This window comes from Oncorhynchus nerka, linkage group LG14 (genome assembly GCF_034236695.1).
Source record: "Oncorhynchus nerka isolate Pitt River linkage group LG14, Oner_Uvic_2.0, whole genome shotgun sequence".
NCBI classification, from domain to species: Eukaryota; Metazoa; Chordata; class Actinopteri; order Salmoniformes; family Salmonidae; genus Oncorhynchus; species Oncorhynchus nerka.
Genome location: NC_088409.1, coordinates 73,057,801 through 73,076,241, shown reverse-complemented (window position 1 = coordinate 73,076,241; position 18,441 = coordinate 73,057,801). Strand labels below are relative to the sequence as shown.

The 18,441-nt window shown below is 43.8% G+C and overlaps 1 protein-coding gene across 1 annotated transcript in view; it reads left to right on the top strand.

Moving 5' to 3' along the window:
* Positions 1-16,998, top strand: part of LOC115141852 (neural cell adhesion molecule 1-like) — a 125,740-nt gene extending 108,742 nt beyond the window's left edge. The window contains exons 5-14 of the mRNA XM_065000367.1: positions 276-413; positions 581-698; positions 1,396-1,556; positions 2,353-2,495; positions 8,578-8,601; positions 12,931-12,960; positions 15,557-15,707; positions 16,081-16,268; positions 16,595-16,691; positions 16,836-16,998. Coding sequence (XP_064856439.1) covers positions 276-413; positions 581-698; positions 1,396-1,556; positions 2,353-2,495; positions 8,578-8,601; positions 12,931-12,960; positions 15,557-15,707; positions 16,081-16,268; positions 16,595-16,691; positions 16,836-16,909 — 1,124 coding nt within the window. The 3' untranslated portion in view covers positions 16,910-16,998. The remainder of the gene's footprint in view (positions 1-275; positions 414-580; positions 699-1,395; positions 1,557-2,352; positions 2,496-8,577; positions 8,602-12,930; positions 12,961-15,556; positions 15,708-16,080; positions 16,269-16,594; positions 16,692-16,835) is intronic.
* Positions 16,999-18,441: the final 1,443 nt, after the last annotated feature.

Genomic DNA, 18,441 nt, shown 5'->3' with positions numbered 1-18,441 from the left:
TTCCACTCCCCCCCTCTTTGACTGTCAGCCTTGTCACCCGTTGTTACTCAACCATGTCAGAAAAGTCCCTATCCAGCTGTCAGACAATGTTCCATTTGAGCAATTCTTTGACAAATGTTATAACTCGTGGGTATGAAGCTGTTTAAACACTTTAATTAAAGAATTTACATAGAAAGTGAGATTTTGAGTTAAGGGGCCTCTGTCTGAAAAGCCCTTTCTTATCCCTCAGAATAATCATACATTACAATTGAATTGTGATTTGATCCTTCTCTCAGTCCGCTTTAAGATCCTGCCCAACAACCACCTGCAGATCCGAGGCATCAAGAAGACAGACGAGGGGTCGTACACCTGTGAGGGCCGCCTCATGGCCCGGGGAGAGATTGACCTCAAGATCATTAGGGTCATCGTCAACGGTCAGCCCACTTCTTCTTCCCACTCTATTCCCTTGTCACTTTATTCATGGTTTTGACACCATTTTGTGGTGTTAAGCCACCTATCAACATCCTAGACAGCAGACGACTGTGGGCTGGATTTCAGCCGTAATAACTTGGTCTCAGGTGTGTTAATGTCCCTCCCTCAGTGCTCCCTACCATCCGGGTGTGGCAGTCTGAGGTGAATGCCACAGCAGGCGTGGGCCAGTCTGCCATGTTGACCTGTGCTGCTGATGGATACCCAGAGCCCATGGTGACCTGGGCACGGTAAGACTGGAGCACATACGCTCTCTTACGCGCACACGCACACACTCAAGGCTGGTAGACTGATATACCACTAACCAGTGTTTTGCAGATGTCCATCTGACCATGGAACTCATAGGCTACCAACACCAATGCGAGTGATAGTCCCCTGCCCTTGATTTTCTTTTGGCAGTGTAGTGTATTGCTCTCACCTTCTTAGAAGAGTTAGAGGAGCTGTTCCCCTTGTTGCTAGGTGAGGGAAAGGACTGGTGTGAACTCCATGTGACACTTATCTTTGGGGTTGAGTCTTAGGTAAAGGGGGAAGAGCTATTTTAACTCATCAGTCAAGGTGATAAGCTTTGAGCCTAGGGGTCATTGTCAGTGCCAATAAATAAATGGCTCTCTGGTATAGACTATAGAGATCATGATTGAAGACTGGATTAAATATATTCATTGTCATTAAATCGGAAATAGCGATTCAATGTCACACTGAAACATTACTTTGATAAACAATGAATTGAGATCATTTGAATTAAGTCTGTTTGACCTACTTCACAGAGGGGAAAAATACTTATTTATTTATTAGATAAAAATTCTGATCAAGCGTAGTTAGCAGCAGACTTATTTTAGTTGTGTCGTCAAATCCGATTCTCTTTGTTTCACAAAAGCTGATTGTAATCAGTGTGTGTGTGTGTGTGTGTGTTCCCTTTCTCTCCCCCAGAGCCGGTGTTCTTCTGGAGTCAGGAGACAAGTACAGCTTTAATAAGGACGGTTCAGAGATGACCATCATGGAGGTGGCCAAGCTGGATGAGGGAGAGTACACCTGCATCGCTAAGAACAAGGCTGGGGAGAGCGAACAGGAAGTCAGCCTTAGAGTGTTTGGTGAGGGACTCCTCTCACTTGGTGCTGACAGATGATTGACTATGTGATGGGTTTGTGATGGTTAATCATGGTTTGTCTATATTTATTCACAGTGGGAGGATTTTAACATTGGATTATTTTGGGGGTTATGTTGTACATTTACATTTACATTTAAGTCATTTAGCAGACGCTCTTTTCCAGAGCGACTTACAAATTGGTGCTTTCACCTTATGACATCCAGTGGAACAGACACTTTACAATAGTGCATCTAGGTCTTTTAAGGGGGGGGAGGGGGGGTGAGAAGGATTACTTTATCCTATCCTAGGTATTCCTTAAAGAGGTGGGGTTTCAGGTGTCTCCGGAAGGTGGTGATTGACTCCGCTGTCCTGGCGTCGTGAGGGAGTTTGTTCCACCATTGGGGGGCCAGAGCAGCGAACAGTTTTGACTGGGCTGAGCGGGAACTGTACTTCCTCAGTGGTAGGGAGGCGAGCAGGCCAGAGGTGGATGAACGCAGTGCCCTTGTTTGGGTGTAGGGCCTGATCAGAGCCTGGAGGTACTGAGGTGCCGTTCCCCTCACAGCTCCGTAGGCAAGCACCATGGTCTTGTAGCGGATGCGAGCTTCAACTGGAAGCCAGTGGAAGTTATAATCAATGTTGTGATTATAACTCTAGGTTTTAAGTACTATCATCAGATCTGGCAGGTGATTGATGTCACTATGGGATTGCATACTGTGAATGTAGCTATACTGTAGGTCATACAGGTGAGTGTCACTGCAGGTTGGTTATAATGGCTCTGTGTGTGTGTGCCTTTGCTACAGTGAAACCTAAGATCACCTTCCTGCTGAACCAGAGCACGTCTGAGATGGCTGAGCAGGTGACTCTGACCTGTGAGGCGTCAGGGGACCCCACCCCCACCATCAACTGGAGCTTTGGCCTGCGCCCCTTCACTGAGGGAGAGCAGGTACAGTAGAGGCAGCCCACAGAGAGAGGCCAGCCTGGGGCTGTGTCCCCACTGCAGAGGGACACTCAGGGGATGTGTTTCACTTAAACATGGCAAGGCTCCCTTAGCCAGGTTCATCTCTGCTGATTAAGTATGACCCCAAAGCTGCAGCTAGCTAACAGAAGTTCATATTACTACCTAGTAGCTACCTAGTTACCATCCCACCTTAGACGTCGTCCCTATAGCAGCTTAGGCCTATGTCCCTATAGCAGCTTAGACCTATGTCCCTATAGCAGCTTAGACATATGTCCCTATAGCAGCTTAGACCTATGTCCCTATAGCAGCTTAGACCTATGTCCTTATAGCAGCTTAGACCTATGTCCTTATAGCAGCTTAGACATATGTCCTTATAGCAGCTTAGACCTATGTCCTTATAGCAGCTTAGACCTATGTCCCTATAGCAGCTTAGACCTATGTCCTTATAGCAGCTTAGACATATGTCCTTATAGCAGCTTAGACCTATGTCCCTATAGCAGCTTAGACCTATGTCCTTATAGCAGCTTAGACCTATGTCCCTATAGCAGCTTAGACCTATGTCCCTAAAGCAGCTTAGACCTATGTCCCTATAGCAGCTTAGACCTATGTCCCTATAACAGCTTAGACCTATGTCCCTATAGCAGCTTAGACCTATGTCCCTATAACAGCTTAGACCTATGTCCCTATAGCAGCTTAGACCTATGTCCTTATAGCAGCTTAGACCTATGTCCCTATAGCAGCTTAGACCTATGTCCTTATAGCAGCTTAGACATATGTCCTTATAGCAGCTTAGACCTATGTCCTTATAGCAGCTTAGACCTATGTCCCTATAGCAGCTCAGATCTATGTCCTGACAGCAGCTTAGACCTATGTCCCTATAGCAGCTTAGATCTATGTCCCTATAGCAGCTTAGACCTATGTCCCTATAGCAGCTTAGACATATGTCCCTATAGCAGCTTAGACCTATGTCCCTAAAGCAGCTTAGACCTATGTCCCTATAGCAGCTTAGACCTATGTCCCTATAACAGCTTAGACCTATGTCCCTATAGCAGCTTAGACCTATGTCCTTATAGCAGCTTAGACCTATGTCCCTATAGCAGCTTAGACCTATGTCCTTACAGCAGCTTAGACCTATGTTCCCTATAGCAGTTTAGACCTATGTCCTTATAGCAGCTTAGACCTATGTTCCCTATAGCAGCTTAGACCTATGTCCTTATAGCAGCTTAGACCTATGTCCCTATAGCAGCTTAGACCTATGTCCCTATAGCAGCTTAGACCTATGTCCCTATAGCAGCTTAGACATATGTCCCTATAGCAGCTTAGACCTATGTCCTTACAGCAGCTTAGACCTATGTTCCCTAAAGCAGTTTAGACCTATGTCCCTATAGCAGCTTAGACCTATGTCCCTATAGCAGCTTAGACCTATGTCCTTATAGCAGCTTAGACCTATGTTCCCTATAGCAGCTTAGACCTATGTCCTTATAGCAGCTTAGACATATGTCCTTATAGCAGCTTAGACCTATGTCCCTATAGCAGCTTAGACCTATGTCCTTATAGCAGCTTAGACCTATGTCCTTATAGCAGCTTAGACCTATGCCCCTATAGCAGCTTAGACCTATGTCCCTATAGCAGCTTAGACCTATGTCCCTATAGCAGCTTAGACATATGTCCCTATAGCAGCTTAGACCTATGTCCTTATAGCATCTTAGACCTATGTCCCTATAGCAGCTTAGACCTATGTCCCTATAGCAGCTTAGACCTATGTCCTATAGCATAGCATGTCCTATAGACCTATGTAGACCCCTATAGCAGCTTAGACCTATGTCCTTATAGCTAGCTTAGACCTATGTCCATATGTCCCTATAGCAGCTTAGACCTATGTCCCTATAGCAGCTTAGACCTATGTCCCTATAGCAGTCCTATGTCCCTATAGCAGCTTAGACCTATGTCCCTATAGCAGCTTAGACCTATGTCCTTATAGCAGCTTAGACCTATGTCCCTATAGCAGCTTAGACCTATGTCCCTATAGCAGCTTAGACCTATGTCCTTATAGCAGCTTAGACCTATGTCCCTATAGCAGCTTAGACCTATGTCCCTATAGCAGCTTAGACCTATGTCCTTACAGCAGCTTAGACCTATGTCCCTATAACAGCTTAGACCTATGTCCATATAGCAGCTTAGACCTATGTCCTTATAGCAGTTTAGACCTATGTCCCTATAGCAGCCTCTGCTAGTCCCCTGCAGATTGCTACATACAGTCTATAGCAGCTTAGACCTATGTCCTTATAGCAGCTTAGACCTATGTCCTTATAGCAGCTTAGACCTATGTCCTTATAGCAGCTTAGACCTATGTCCTTATAGCAGCTTAGACCTATGTCCTTATAGCAGCTTAGACCTATGTCCCTATAGCAGCTTAGACCTATGTCCTTATAGCATCTTAGACCTATGTCCCTATAGCAGCTTAGACCTATGTCCCTATAGCAGCTTAGACATATGTCCTTATAGCAGCTTAGACCTATGTCCCTATAGCAGCTTAGACCTATGTCCTTATAGCAGCTTAGACCTATGTCCTTATAGCAGCTTAGACCTATGTCCCTATAGCAGCTTAGACCTATGTCCCTATAGCAGCTTAGACCTATGTCCCTATAGCAGCTTAGACATATGTCCCTATAGCAGCTTAGACCTATGTCCTTACAGCAGCTTAGACCTATGTCCCTATAACAGCTTAGACCTATGTCCATATAGCAGCTTAGACCTATGTCCTTATAGCAGTTTAGACCTATGTCCCTATAGCAGCCTCTGCTAGTCCCCTGCAGATTGCTACATACAGTCTATAGCAGCTTAGACCTATGTCCTTATAGCAGCTTAGACCTATGTCCTTATAGCAGCTTAGACCTATGTCCTTATAGCAGCTTAGACCTATGTCCTTATAGCAGCTTAGACCTATGTCCTATAGCAGCTTAGACCTATGTCCCTATAGCAGCTTAGACATATGTCCCCCATAGCAGCTTAGACCTATGTCCTATGTTATAGCAGCTTAGACCTATGTCCCTATAGCAGCTTAGACCTATGTCCTTATAGCAGCTTAGACCTATGTCCCTATAGCAGCTTAGACCTATGTCCCTATAGCAGCTTAGACCTATGTCCTTATAGCAGCTTAGACATATGTCCCTATAGCAGCTTAGACCTATGTCCTTATAGCAGCTTAGACCTATGTCCTTATAGCAGCTTAGACCTATGTCCCTATAGCAGCTTAGACCTATGACCTATGTCCCTATAGCAGCTTAGACCTATGTCCCTATAGCAGCTTAGACCTATGTCCCTATAGCAGCTTAGACCTATGTCCTTATAGCAGCTTAGACCTATGTCCTTATAGCAGCTTAGACCTATGTCCCTATAGCAGCTTAGACCTATGTCCCTATAGCAGCTTAGACCTATGTCCCTATAGCAGCTTAGACCTATGTCCCTATAGCAGCTTAGACCTATGTCCTTACAGCAGCTTAGACCTATGTCCCTATAGCAGCTTAGACCTATGTCCCTATAGCAGCTTAGACCTATGTCCCTATAGCAGCTTAGACCTATGTCCCTATAGCAGCTTAGACCTATGTCCCTATAGCAGCTTAGACCTATGTCCTTATAGCAGCTTAGACCTATGTCCCTATAGCAGCTTAGACCTATGTCCCTATAGCAGCTTAGACCTATGTCCCTATAGCAGCTTAGACCTATGTCCCTATAGCAGCTTAGACCTATGTCCTTACAGCAGCTTAGACCTATGTCCCTATAGCAGCTTAGACCTATGTCCCTATAGCAGCTTAGACCTATGTCCTTATAGCAGCTTAGACCTATGTCCCTATAGCAGCTTAGACCTATGTCCTTATAGCAGCTTAGACCTATGTCCCTATAGCAGCTTAGACCTATGTCCCTATAGCAGCTTAGACCTATGTCCCTATAGCAGCTTAGACATATGTCCCTATAGCAGCTTAGACATATGTCCCTATAGCAGCTTAGACATATGTCCCTATAGCAGCTTAGACCTATGTCCCTATAGCAGCTTAGACCTATGTCCCTATAGCAGCTTAGCCCTATGTCCCTATAGCAGCTTAGACCTATGTCCTTATAGCAGCTTAGACCTATGTTCCCTATAGCAGTTTAGACCTATGTCCCTATAGCAGCTTAGCCCTATGTCCCTATAGCAGCTTAGACCTATGTCCTTATAGCAGCTTAGACCTATGTTCCCTATAGCAGTTTAGACCTATGTCCCTATAGCAGCCTCTGCTAGTCCCCTGCAGATTGCTACATACAGTCAGTCATCTATGGATCTTATATTTTCATACAATGCCACGGTGCCTTCGGAAAATATTCAGACCCTTTGACTTTTCCCACATTTTGTTAATTTACAGCCTTATTGTAAAATTGATCACATTTTTCGCTCATCATTCCACACAAAATATCCCATAATAACAAAGCAAAAACAGTTTTTTAGAAATGTTTGCTAATTTATAGAAAAAAAACGGAAATATTACCTTTACATAAGTATTCAGACCTTTTACTCAGTACTTTGTTGAAGCACCTTTGACAGCAATTACAGCCTCGAGTCTTCTTGGGTATGACACTACAAGCTTGGCACCTGTATTTAGGGAGATTCTCCCATTCTTTGCAGATCCTCTCAAGCTCTGTCAGGTTGGATGGCGAGCGTCGCTGCACAGCTATTTTCAGGTGTCTCCACAGCTATTTTCAGGTCTCTCGAGAGATGTTCGATCAGGTTTAAGTCTGGGCTCTGGCTGGGCCACTCAAGGACGTTCAGAGACTTGTCCCAAGCCACTCCTGCGTTGTGTTGGCTGTGTGCCTAGGGTCGTTATCCTGTTGGAAGGTGAACCTTCGCCACAGTCTGAGGTCCTGAGAGCTCTGGAGCAGGTTTTCATCAAGGATCTCTCTGTACTTTGCTCCGTTCATCTTTGCCTCGATCCTGACTAGTCTCCGAGTCCCTGCCGCTGAAAAACATCCCTACAGCATGATTCTGCCACCAGGAGTCAGGTTTCCTCCAGAGGTGACGCTTGGCTTTCAGGCCAAAAAGTTCAATCTTGGTTTCATCAGACCAGAGAATCTTGTTTCTCATGGTCTGTGAGTCTTTAGGTGCCTTTTGTCAAACTCCAAGGGGCTGTCATGTACCTTTTACTGAGAAGTAGCTTCCATCTGGCCACTCTACAATAAAGGTCTGATTGGTGGAGTGCTGCAGAGATGGTTGTCCTTCTGGAAGGTTCTCCCATCTCCACAGAAGAACTCTAGAGCTCTGTCAGAGTGACCATTGGGTTCTTGGTCACCTCCCTGACCAAGGCCCTTCTCCCCCGATTGCTCAGTTTGGCCGGGCAGCCAGCTCTAGGAAGAGTCTTGGTGGTTCCAAACTTCTTCCTTTGGAAGATGGAGGCCACTGTGTTCTTGGGGACCTTTAATGCTACACAAATGTTTTGATAACCTTTCCTAGATCTGTGCCTCAACACAATCCTGTCTCGGCTCTCTGCGGACAATTCCTTCGACCTCTTGGCTTGGTTTTTGCTTTGACATGCACTGTCAATTGTGGGACCTTATATAGACAGGTGTGTGCCTTTACAAATCATGTTCAATCAATTGAATTTACAATCAAGTTGTAGAAACATCTCAAGGATGGTCAATGAAAACAGGATGCACCTGAGCTCAATTTCAAGTCTCATAGCAAGGGTCTGAATACTTATGCAAATAAGGTATTTCTGTTTTGTTTTTTTATCTAAAAACCTGTTTTTGCTTTGTCATTATGTGTGTAGATTTCCGAGGATCCTTTAAAAAAAGTCATTTTAGGATAAGGCTGTAACTTAACAAAATGTGGAAAAAGTCAAGGGGTCTGAATAATTTCCGAAGGCACTGTAGCTACTTCCCTGTAGTACCAATGATCTCATCTAGTCCAATAGACAGGTAATGGGTGGGGCCATTTAATCAGAGACACGCTGTAGGTACCTGTACAGGATAGGAGGAGTGTGGATGGGTGGAGCCCACGGGAAGGTCTGTTTACTTCGCTACATTCTCTCCCCTGCAGGCACATCTAAACAGGATCTATCAGGTATGAAATCAGTGTGGCACAGAAATGGAACAAAATCAATTGATAGAACAAATTGCGTATGGGGTATGAGATTCGACAAAAACCCTGATAGGATCAAATAAGTATTTTTATCGAATTTTCTTGTCTGCTCTTCAGGCAATATTCCTTGAAAATCCTCAAGCTATGATATTATCAGGGTTTATGAAATCGATTCAAAAATGGCATGTTTTCCAAATATAGCCTGACTTTTTCATTGCACTGGTCCTTACATAAAAGAGTGGTTCTGGGTGTTTGAACTTTGGGGGTTTCCTCTGCCTTGTCAACTGAGGTCAAAAGAGAAAACGGTTACCGTAATGACCATAAAAAGAGAACCTCCTCATTTCTGTGTTGCCATTCCCGGTCCGATCATCTCCGTCTCTATGCATCGGGCAGCTCCGTGCCATACTGCTGCTCAGTCTGTGTCCCTCTCTGTCCTCTCATGTAGACGATCTGTCTCATTGCATATCTGTCATCAATCATTCTGTCAAGGTTGAAGCCAAAAGCAAAATGCCTGAGTTTGCACCTGTGTTGTACTGGTATAGCCATCTCTCCATGGTGGTGGGTGAAGAAATTATTAGCAGCCTGCATTGAATTATCATTAGGAACATATTTAAAAACAGGAGCATTAAGGTGTGGCCTTCACAGCTGTGGCCTGGCTTTGTGGGTCTCGTGGGCTATGATCCAGAGGGAATGTCTTCTTTACAAGAAGCCAGGATAGCGTGATTTGGAAAATGGCTGCTAATTGTTTTTGAACCTGGCTGGCCCTCATCTCTGCCGTGCTAGCAATACTTATCATAGCGGCTGTGGTTCAAATAGGTTGGTAGACAGGTGAAAGGGGAAGCTAATAATCAACTCTCACATGAAATATGTGCCACAGTCATCTATCCAGCTATTATGGTGAATTGTTCATATAGGCCTATTATTTTAATCAGTGTTGTTGTCTTTGCTTATTGGCTATCAGCATGACAATTGTGGTTTTGTTTTTCCTATGTGGAATTGGTGTTGAGGGATATTTATGAGAATCGTGTCTGTGTTACAAGTGTGTGTGCATGTGCATGCTGTGGTGTGCTACTCACTAGTGTGTCATGCTACATATATCTTTGCCACCTCTCTCAGTGCTTTAACGTTCCTTTACATTGCAGTCTGCTGACTGTTGTACTCATAGACATGGTGTAAAGAGGTGCTGGATTACCATGATCCCTGTTGACACGGTGTTAAAGTGTATTATTCCCTCAGATAGCTTCCACTCATCCACTCCAGTCTGACTGTTGTCTTAGGTAATGTCTGTAATGACTAATAACTATAGCCTAAGAGGCTTTACTTTATAAAGAATATGTTTTATTTTTGATTCTACACAGCATATTATCTCCTTACACATGTACGATAGTGATGGCAGACAAATTCACCTGGTCACATTTGTATATCTACATAGACATTGAGATGGCCGTTGAGATGATCAGATTGGCAAAAGGTTTGAACCCATAGAATAGCCTAAATGTGGGTCACACATGCCATGGTAACGTTGTCTTCCAAGAAGATAGTGTATGTTTTAGCTATTACATAAACCAGTTTAACCCAGCTTACTGTTCTATTCTAGTGCTCTCATACTCATATTTGTTTTGTAATTACGTTGTTGTTTCAACCCCCTTATTTGAAGGCACTTGCTGTAACAATTGTTAATAGCTCAAATGAAATTGAAGTGTTTATGCATGATTTGGATATTATCTCTCAAACTGAAAGGTTGGGTTATATGAATATACAGTATATTAAACATTATACTTGATTTACAAAATTTGCAAGCTGCAATTATCTGAGAACATTCAGGCTCTGGAAAGGAGGAGCAAACTCGCTTGAAAATGTGTTTCTTCAAAGCTCATTAGAGCTCAAACTTGGTACAGATGACCAGATATTGAATATTTCAGATTACTGTGTATTAAATCTTACTGGAGCTGCCTAATTTATGATAATGCGCTCCATGGAAACACAATGAGATCGGTCTAGTATTCAGATAGTTGAGAGATGTAAAGAGAGTAGGAAAGTAGCTATTAACTCTTGGGAATAGCCATTTGAAGGTGAAAGGTTCTGAATGATCAGAGAGCTCAATCATGTGGTGCTGTTGGTTGCTTTTGGCTGCTGCACTACAACATGATTGGTTCAGGGAGCGTTGTTGAAAAAGAAGAATGCTTTCAATCCAAGGGCTTGCTTTACTAAGCACTGGTACAGTAGGGTGAGACTGTAGAGAGGCTGTTGTTCTCTAGCTACACATCTAACACAACGCTCATTTATGTGCCTGTCTGGTCAGTGGTGGTACAATGTGGTTCTCTGAACATTGAATGGCAGTTTGTTCTTATGGTATGACAGTTGGAATGCTGCTAGCCAGGATAAATGATGGAGAGCTTCCTAACTGATCCCAATCAGGATGGGAAAAAGACACTTCCCCAGCCCAGTCCTGTAACCATACCCTACTGTAGGGCTGTTTATGACTATAGAGAGGATGCCTTTTGTGTGGTGCCGGGTGAGATAGTTATGTGAATGTTTCTTCTGTAGAATCTCCTCTACAACAGTGCCTCTCTTCCTCCCCCACCTTCAGTGATGTGATCATACATCACAGCTGAGAGAGAGACGCTCGCTGCTCACTGCTTACCCAGGGGATGAGGAGCGCTGCTTGGAAATTAGATTTGTCTGGGGGGGGTGTTATTTAGTGCTGGTTTGCACTAAACTGATTAGATGCCATGGTGTTTACAGCTCTCACCATCAACTAGTAATTTGCTTTTGGTCCATGTCCCATTGTTTAAACAAACATAAAACATGGGTCTGACAGTGATATGTGTCAACTCAATTCCATACCTCACAGTTCTGTGTCAGACCAGCCACGACCAGGGGTGCTGTTAGTAATGCGTCCTGTAATAATGAGCAGCAGCACCGGTATTACGGAGCTAATTGAGCAGCAGCTCCTCCTCTGCGCTGTGGGGTCTGGAGCCAAACTGTTTTTCTGACGTAGGTGTTAAATGGGCCTGTCTTGCTGTGTGTGTCTCTCCTGTCTTGCCACACCCCAGAGGACCGTAAAGAATAGTGATATCATATTACCAACACACTCAATATCTACATTAGCTACATACCATGGCTCAATATACAGTACATGCAAAGATGTTCATCTGGACCCTCCCTACTTAGGATGAGTCTTCACTCAGTGTCTTTAACTTGACATACTGTATTGTTGGTCTGGTTTATTCATGTGTGTGGTTCTGCCCTGCAGTGTGAGTAAAGCTTTCCCAGTGTTAACTAGTCTCTTGATGTGTGTGTTGTGTTTCTCTATGACAGGCAGTGAGTCTACAGTGGTATAGACTAGCCCATATTAAAGATAGATGCCAGAATAGAAGCCAGATGAATTCACTCATTATTCAGTCATTATTCACTCATCTGTGAGTGATTGGAAGGCGTCCAGCTCTAAACGAGAGAGGATGGTCTGGAAGGAATGTTAAGATTGACTGTATTAATAATGAATTGAGTTCTGGGCCTTTTTGCCTGCAGTACGTTTCAGCAGATGGGACACTTGGTTGTTTTCTGCGTCTGATGGAAAGCTGTTTACCATTTTGCTTGTCGTCTGGCTTCCATACTCCTTTCCATTCATCACTACGCCGTCGTCCATTATCAATCATCTCTCCTTCATGCCTCTTGTTTCTCCTTAACATTAGGAAACCCATAAAGCATGTTCTATTACAGTACCGGAATGGCAGAATTCAGAGAAAATAAATCCTCTTATCAGTAAATACTTTTTTAATCACGTTTGATTATGTCTTGTCGTGCTGAATTGTGTGTTACGTTTTGTGTTGATTATATAACTTCATATTAAATGTGGATTCATCATGATTGATAATCATGAAAACAATTCTTAATAATTGGATTTTGAAGATGATATATGGAGAAATGTTGTATGATGTTTTTTCTTCCAGCATCCCTCCATGCTCCAATGTAGTGTATATTATTTACACATGAACATATACCCAGCAGGCTAAACTGGTTGAAATTATGTCATTACACCATTTTAGCCCACTGGCTTTTTCTGGTTTGATGCTGAGTAGTTTAATACAACTGAGGAGTGTGAAGGTTGATGAGTCTAATTGTTTTAACGTTTTAGCGTTAGCCCTTTTCACTGGACTACAGCAGGTAAACGTTCGGGTATATGGGCAGTGTTGTTGAGTTGCATGCTCTTCTAGTGTTGTTTGTCCTAGCTGTGAGGTACTGGATGAGGATTCCTGTCTATGGATTGCTTTGCTTTTTGTTGTTTTATTCTGTCTGTATCCTCTACAGGCCTCTTGGACTCGGCCCGAACAACACAAGGTATAGCTTCTATACTATACCCAATACCCATCACAATCTACCAAATACCATGTATCCTCTTTCACCATATTGATTTTCTGCTTTACAGCTCTCTTCAACACTGTTTTCTATTGTTGCCGTAGTCATGGAAACTGATGGAGAAACTCTTATCAGTCCTCTTTGGTTTATTAGTATGGCTTCACTCAGCCTAAAAAATTGTCCTTGAAACCTGTGGCCAGGTATCAGACAACTGTTGAAGGATGTTTGTTCCCATTCTTTCCAGGGAATAAGATCTAGGGTACACCAATGATCGAGCTGAGCTAAAATTGCTTGATGTTTCCAATATGCAACACCACCCTGCATTATTAATAAACTCTCTGTTGTTGAAAACCATAGTTCTGAAACTTTAATGAATCTATGTTCTCGTGTTGCAAAGGAACATAAATGGATGCTCTCCCTTTGGACACAAGATTGAGATTGTGTATCATGGTCTGGTCTGCCATGTGGTTGTCCAGTCTTTGGCCATGATGATGAGTTGTTGTTGACCCTCTTTGAACTCACAGTACAACCCAAAAATGGAATGTTCTATCTACACTACACCAATATCTTATTAATGTACCTGGCACATGGACTACATCGCTTCACCAAGAACCACAATAAGACCTGCCTGTACATAAGGGGTGGCATATGTGAGTGCAGCACAAGGCTGGCGGGACACTGTCACACTCTCTGGCCACCCTTTCAGCTCTGATGTAATTATCCTTGTCAGTGTTTTGAGAAGGTGGGGGATGGAGGGAGGAGGAGAAGGTGGGGGATGGAGGGAGGAGGAGAAGGTGGGGGATGGAGGGAGGAGGAGAAGGAGGCGGGTGGGGTAGGAATGAAAAGCGGACGGACTGCCTTGCCTGTGTTATGTAAGCATTTCCTCAGGCATACTTAATGCCCCAGACATGCTGCTTCTGTTCAATTTGAATACAGAACTAATGAGCACTATTCTTCTCTTAGTTAGTTTCCCAAATCACATATAGTAGACTATTTTTGACTAGTGCCTATAGGGCTCTGGTCAAAAGTAGTTCACTATGTAGGGAATAGGGTGCCTTTTGAGCCACTGCCTTAGTTAGTTTGTCCCCCAGACTGGTCCCTACTGTAGCTAATTGAACAACACAGAGGCATTCATGGGATAGTTCACATACAATGTGTGGGTGTTGAACTTCAAAGCCATGCAAAATAAAATGGTCGCCAGGAGTCCAGCTCTTCTACGACACCTAACATGAGTTAACAGTGGTTTGGACTGGCGTGAGAGTAGCAGACCCAGACTGTTCAGTGTCAACAACAACAAGAGTAGCAGACCCAGACTGTTCAGTGTCAACAACAACAAGAGTAGCAGACCCAGACTGTTCAGTGTCAACAACAACAAGAGTAGCAGACCCAGACTGTTCAGTGTCAACAACATCATCAAGAGTAGCAGACCCAGACTGTTGAGTGTCAACAACAACATCAAGAGTTCCAGACCCAGACTGTTCAGTGTCAACAACAACATCAAGAGTTCCAGACCCAGACTGTTCAGTGTCAACAACAAGAGTAGCCGACCCCGATGCTAAAGGTTACGTACATGGCTATTTATTTAGACCTTGTGAATCTGGTGTTAATGAAGTCAGGTAGTGTATCTTGAGACAAACGTCAAACCTGTTAGCTATTAGCAGGGTTTCTGCTATAGTTTTAATTGGCAAGGTCTTGAATGTATTGGCACACTGTGTTCTTGTCCTCTTCCCTGTGTCACATGCGTTGGTTCTACTTCTGAAGCTGGAGTCTTAACCACCATTTCATTTAGTCAGCATGGTGTTGCTCTAGTTTAGAATTACAGAGACCATTCACAGTTGGCACTCCACTGACTAGGTAGCTAGTTAATTCTATGGAATAGAAGCACCTCAATGAGTTGATGTACTGTACGTTCATTTCATGGATCAACTTGTGGTCTAGAATGCCTCCCCTATAATATGTATACAGTAGATGTATAAACTATACATCAGACAGTATGTTGCTGTTGGGAAAGTACACAAATAATTCAATACTAAACAATTCAACACTGAATTTCACACGATAAAGTGAACCACACAGCAGGCTGTGTGTAAAAATGCAAGCTAGGCATGTTATCCTGTCCACAGAAACCACTACTATACACCAGTAGCGTTTAACAGGCTGAGACCTAAATAGCCTGCTGTAACTGATTTCAGCCTCCTTACTCTACAGCCATTGTGTGAAAAACTCTTGATGGCTCCATCCATACTGCTTCTTCTACCATTAGTGATGTGCTCTGCTACTGTACACATCTCTACTGTACAATACAGAGGGTTTTGATCTTTACTCTACTGTATCTCTGTTTCTCTTAAGTGTGTAGTGTCATCACCTTTTGCTGTTACAGCCATAGGAAAAGCACTCAATGCTACAATGGTTTGTCTCCAGGCTCAGAGTTCAATATTACTATGATATAACTACAGAGTGTTATAATGTATGGGTTCTCAATAATGCATGGATCACAATAGGATAGGAGCTTAACATTGATGTACTGCAAACAGAGGTCCTTTTGTTGCTTGCTACCCTGTGATGTCCTGCCCTATAGAGTCTGGATGGGAACGTCGTAGTGAGGAGTGATGCTCGTGTGTCCTCCCTCACGCTGAAGTACGCCAAGTTCACCGACGCTGGCCAGTACCTCTGCTCTGCACGCAACGCCATCGGAGTGGATTCTCAACCCGCCTACCTGGAAGTCCGCTGTAAGAGCTCTACATGTCACAGGGCTGCATCTGAAATGGCATATTCCCTATAGTGCACTACTTTTGACCAGAGCCCTACACCCTATAGTGCACTACTTTTGACCAGAGCCCTACACCCTATAGTGCACTACTTTTGACCAGAGCCCTACACCCTATAGTTCACTACTTTTGCCAGGGCCCATAGGTTCCCAAAAGTAGTGCACTATATAGGGAATAAGGACACAACCACTGTCTCTAGTGCTTAAAGTCTTAGTCAGGCCTGGCTGGCATACTGCCTGCAGCTTCTAATGTTTGTGCCAAAGCCCACTCTTTTAAATATTTAAGAGAAAAGACAGAAATCTCTTATTCACGTTGCTGGCTCATTCCTCCATAGATGCTCCTAAGATCCAGGGCTCAGTGACAGTGTATACCTGGGAGGGGAATGCAGCTAACATCAGCTGTGAGGTCCTGGCCCACCCCAGTGACGTGTCCATGCTCTGGCTGAGGGATGGGTTTCAGCTTCCCAACGCTAACATCACCAAAGCCAAGGTTTTCCAGAGCCCCACAGCCAGCTACCTGGAGGTAGAGACCTGCAGATATACACACACATGCATGAGCACACAGACACACACGAATACACACACTAAATTAAGAACACTCCACATGTCATAAAGATTTAATGTGTGACAGCTAGTATTTGCAGGGTTCTCCCCCAGTTCTACTGTGGGGAGACTGAGTGTGTTTTCATTATTCAGTAGAGGGAAGCACAGAGACAGAGGACTAAAATAGGCATCTCTAATGGACAGACAACAGTGGAACAAACTGACTCAAGCATCTAGTCACCTTATGTTTGTAATGCTTTGCTGCCCTGAGTTTCTTTCATGCATCAATTCTCTCCTCTGTTCCAGGTCACTCCAGAGTCTGAGAATGACTTCGGGAGCTACAACTGTACTGCTGCCAATGAGATGGGCACAGAATCCAAGGAGTTTCTCCTCATTCAGGCTGGTCAGTCATAATCACAATCTGTAGCTAATTATCCAAAATCATCATGCTTCTATATTGTGAATCTAATATTTAATGTTGGCATCAAATGAAATATACTGTAGTTCTTAAATGAGTACCTTTATGTGTGATTCCTCTCCTCTCTAGATGTCCCGTCAGCCCCGTCCCTCGGGGGTGGAGGCGTTCTCCAGCTCAGCCAGGGTGGAGTTCCAGGAGCCTGACGCCACCGGGGGTGTACCCGTCCTCCGGTACCGGGCTGAATGGAAGACTGTGGGCAGGGGCACCTGGGTGCAGATGGTCTATGACGTCCAAGGAGGTGAGTACAGGGGCAGGGCGGGGGGGCGACAAGGATAAAGAGACTATGTGAGGGGATAACAAAATGAAATGTGTTTATTTTTCTCAATCATTGGCCTTTTTTAATGAAACATCCATCCAATATAATAATTCAGCTGGTTTTATTTACCCTCAAATGAGAATAAAATAGAATGTTGTCTGTAATAATTGCATCCTTGTTACTTGTCAAATCAAATCAAACTTTATTTGTCACATTCGCCGAATACAACAAATGTAGACCTTACTGTGAAATGCTTTCTTACAAGCCCTTAACCAACAGTGCAGTTCAAGAAAAGCGAAGAAAATATTGACCAAATAAACTAAAGTAAAAAAAATAGTAAAAAGTAACACAATAAAACAACAATAACGAGGCTAAATACAGGGGTGTACTGATACCGAGTCAATGTGCGGGGGTACAGGTTAGTCGAGGTAATTTGTACATGTTGGTAGGGGTGAAGTGACTATGAATAGATAATAAACAGTGAGTAGCAGCAGTGTACAAAACAAATGGAGGGGAAGGGGTGGTCAATGTAAATAGTCCGGTGGCCATTTGAATAATTGTTCAGTAGTCTTATGGCTTGGAGGTAGAGGCTGTTAAGGAGCCTTTTGGTTCTAGACTTGGCACTCCAGGAACCGTTTGCCGTGCAGTAGCAGAGAAAACAGTCTATGACTTGGGTGACTGGCGTCTCTGACAATTTCTGTCTGAATGCAGAGTCTGTTGTGGATGTGTCAGTATTTGTACTTCTCAATTGAATCCTCAGGAGCTCTGAGTGAAATAACCATCACAGGCCTGAAGCCTGAGACCAACTATGAGGTGAAGATGTCAGCCATCAATGGCAAGGGAGAGGGTGAAACTAGCCCCGTTGTGGTCTTCAAGACAGAGCCTGTCCGTAAGTCTCTCACACACACACACACACACACACACACACACACACACACTTCACAGCTCTTTTCTCACTTCCACAACACCCCTTTTTCCTCACCTTGCCACCACCCATTGCACCTCCCATTAGAATGAATCAATACATACATCCATGTTTGTACAGCCTGTTTGTCAGCTCCACCATAGACATATTGGTCAGCACTGGCTTAGAACCTTTAGATCAGACATCTTTGTACAGCCTGTTTGTCAGCTCCACCATAGACATATTGGTCAGCACTGGCTTAGAACCTTTAGATCAGACATGTTTGTACAGCCTGTTTGCCAGCTCCACCATAGACATATTGGTCAGCACTGGCTTAGAACCTTTAGATCAGACATGTTTGTACAGCCTGTTTGTCAGCTCCACCATAGACATATTGGTCAGCACTGGCTTAGAACCTTTAGATCAGACATGTTTGTACAGCCTGTTTGTCAGCTCCACCATAGACATATTGGTCAGCACTGGCTTAGAACCTTTAGATCAGACATGTTTGTACA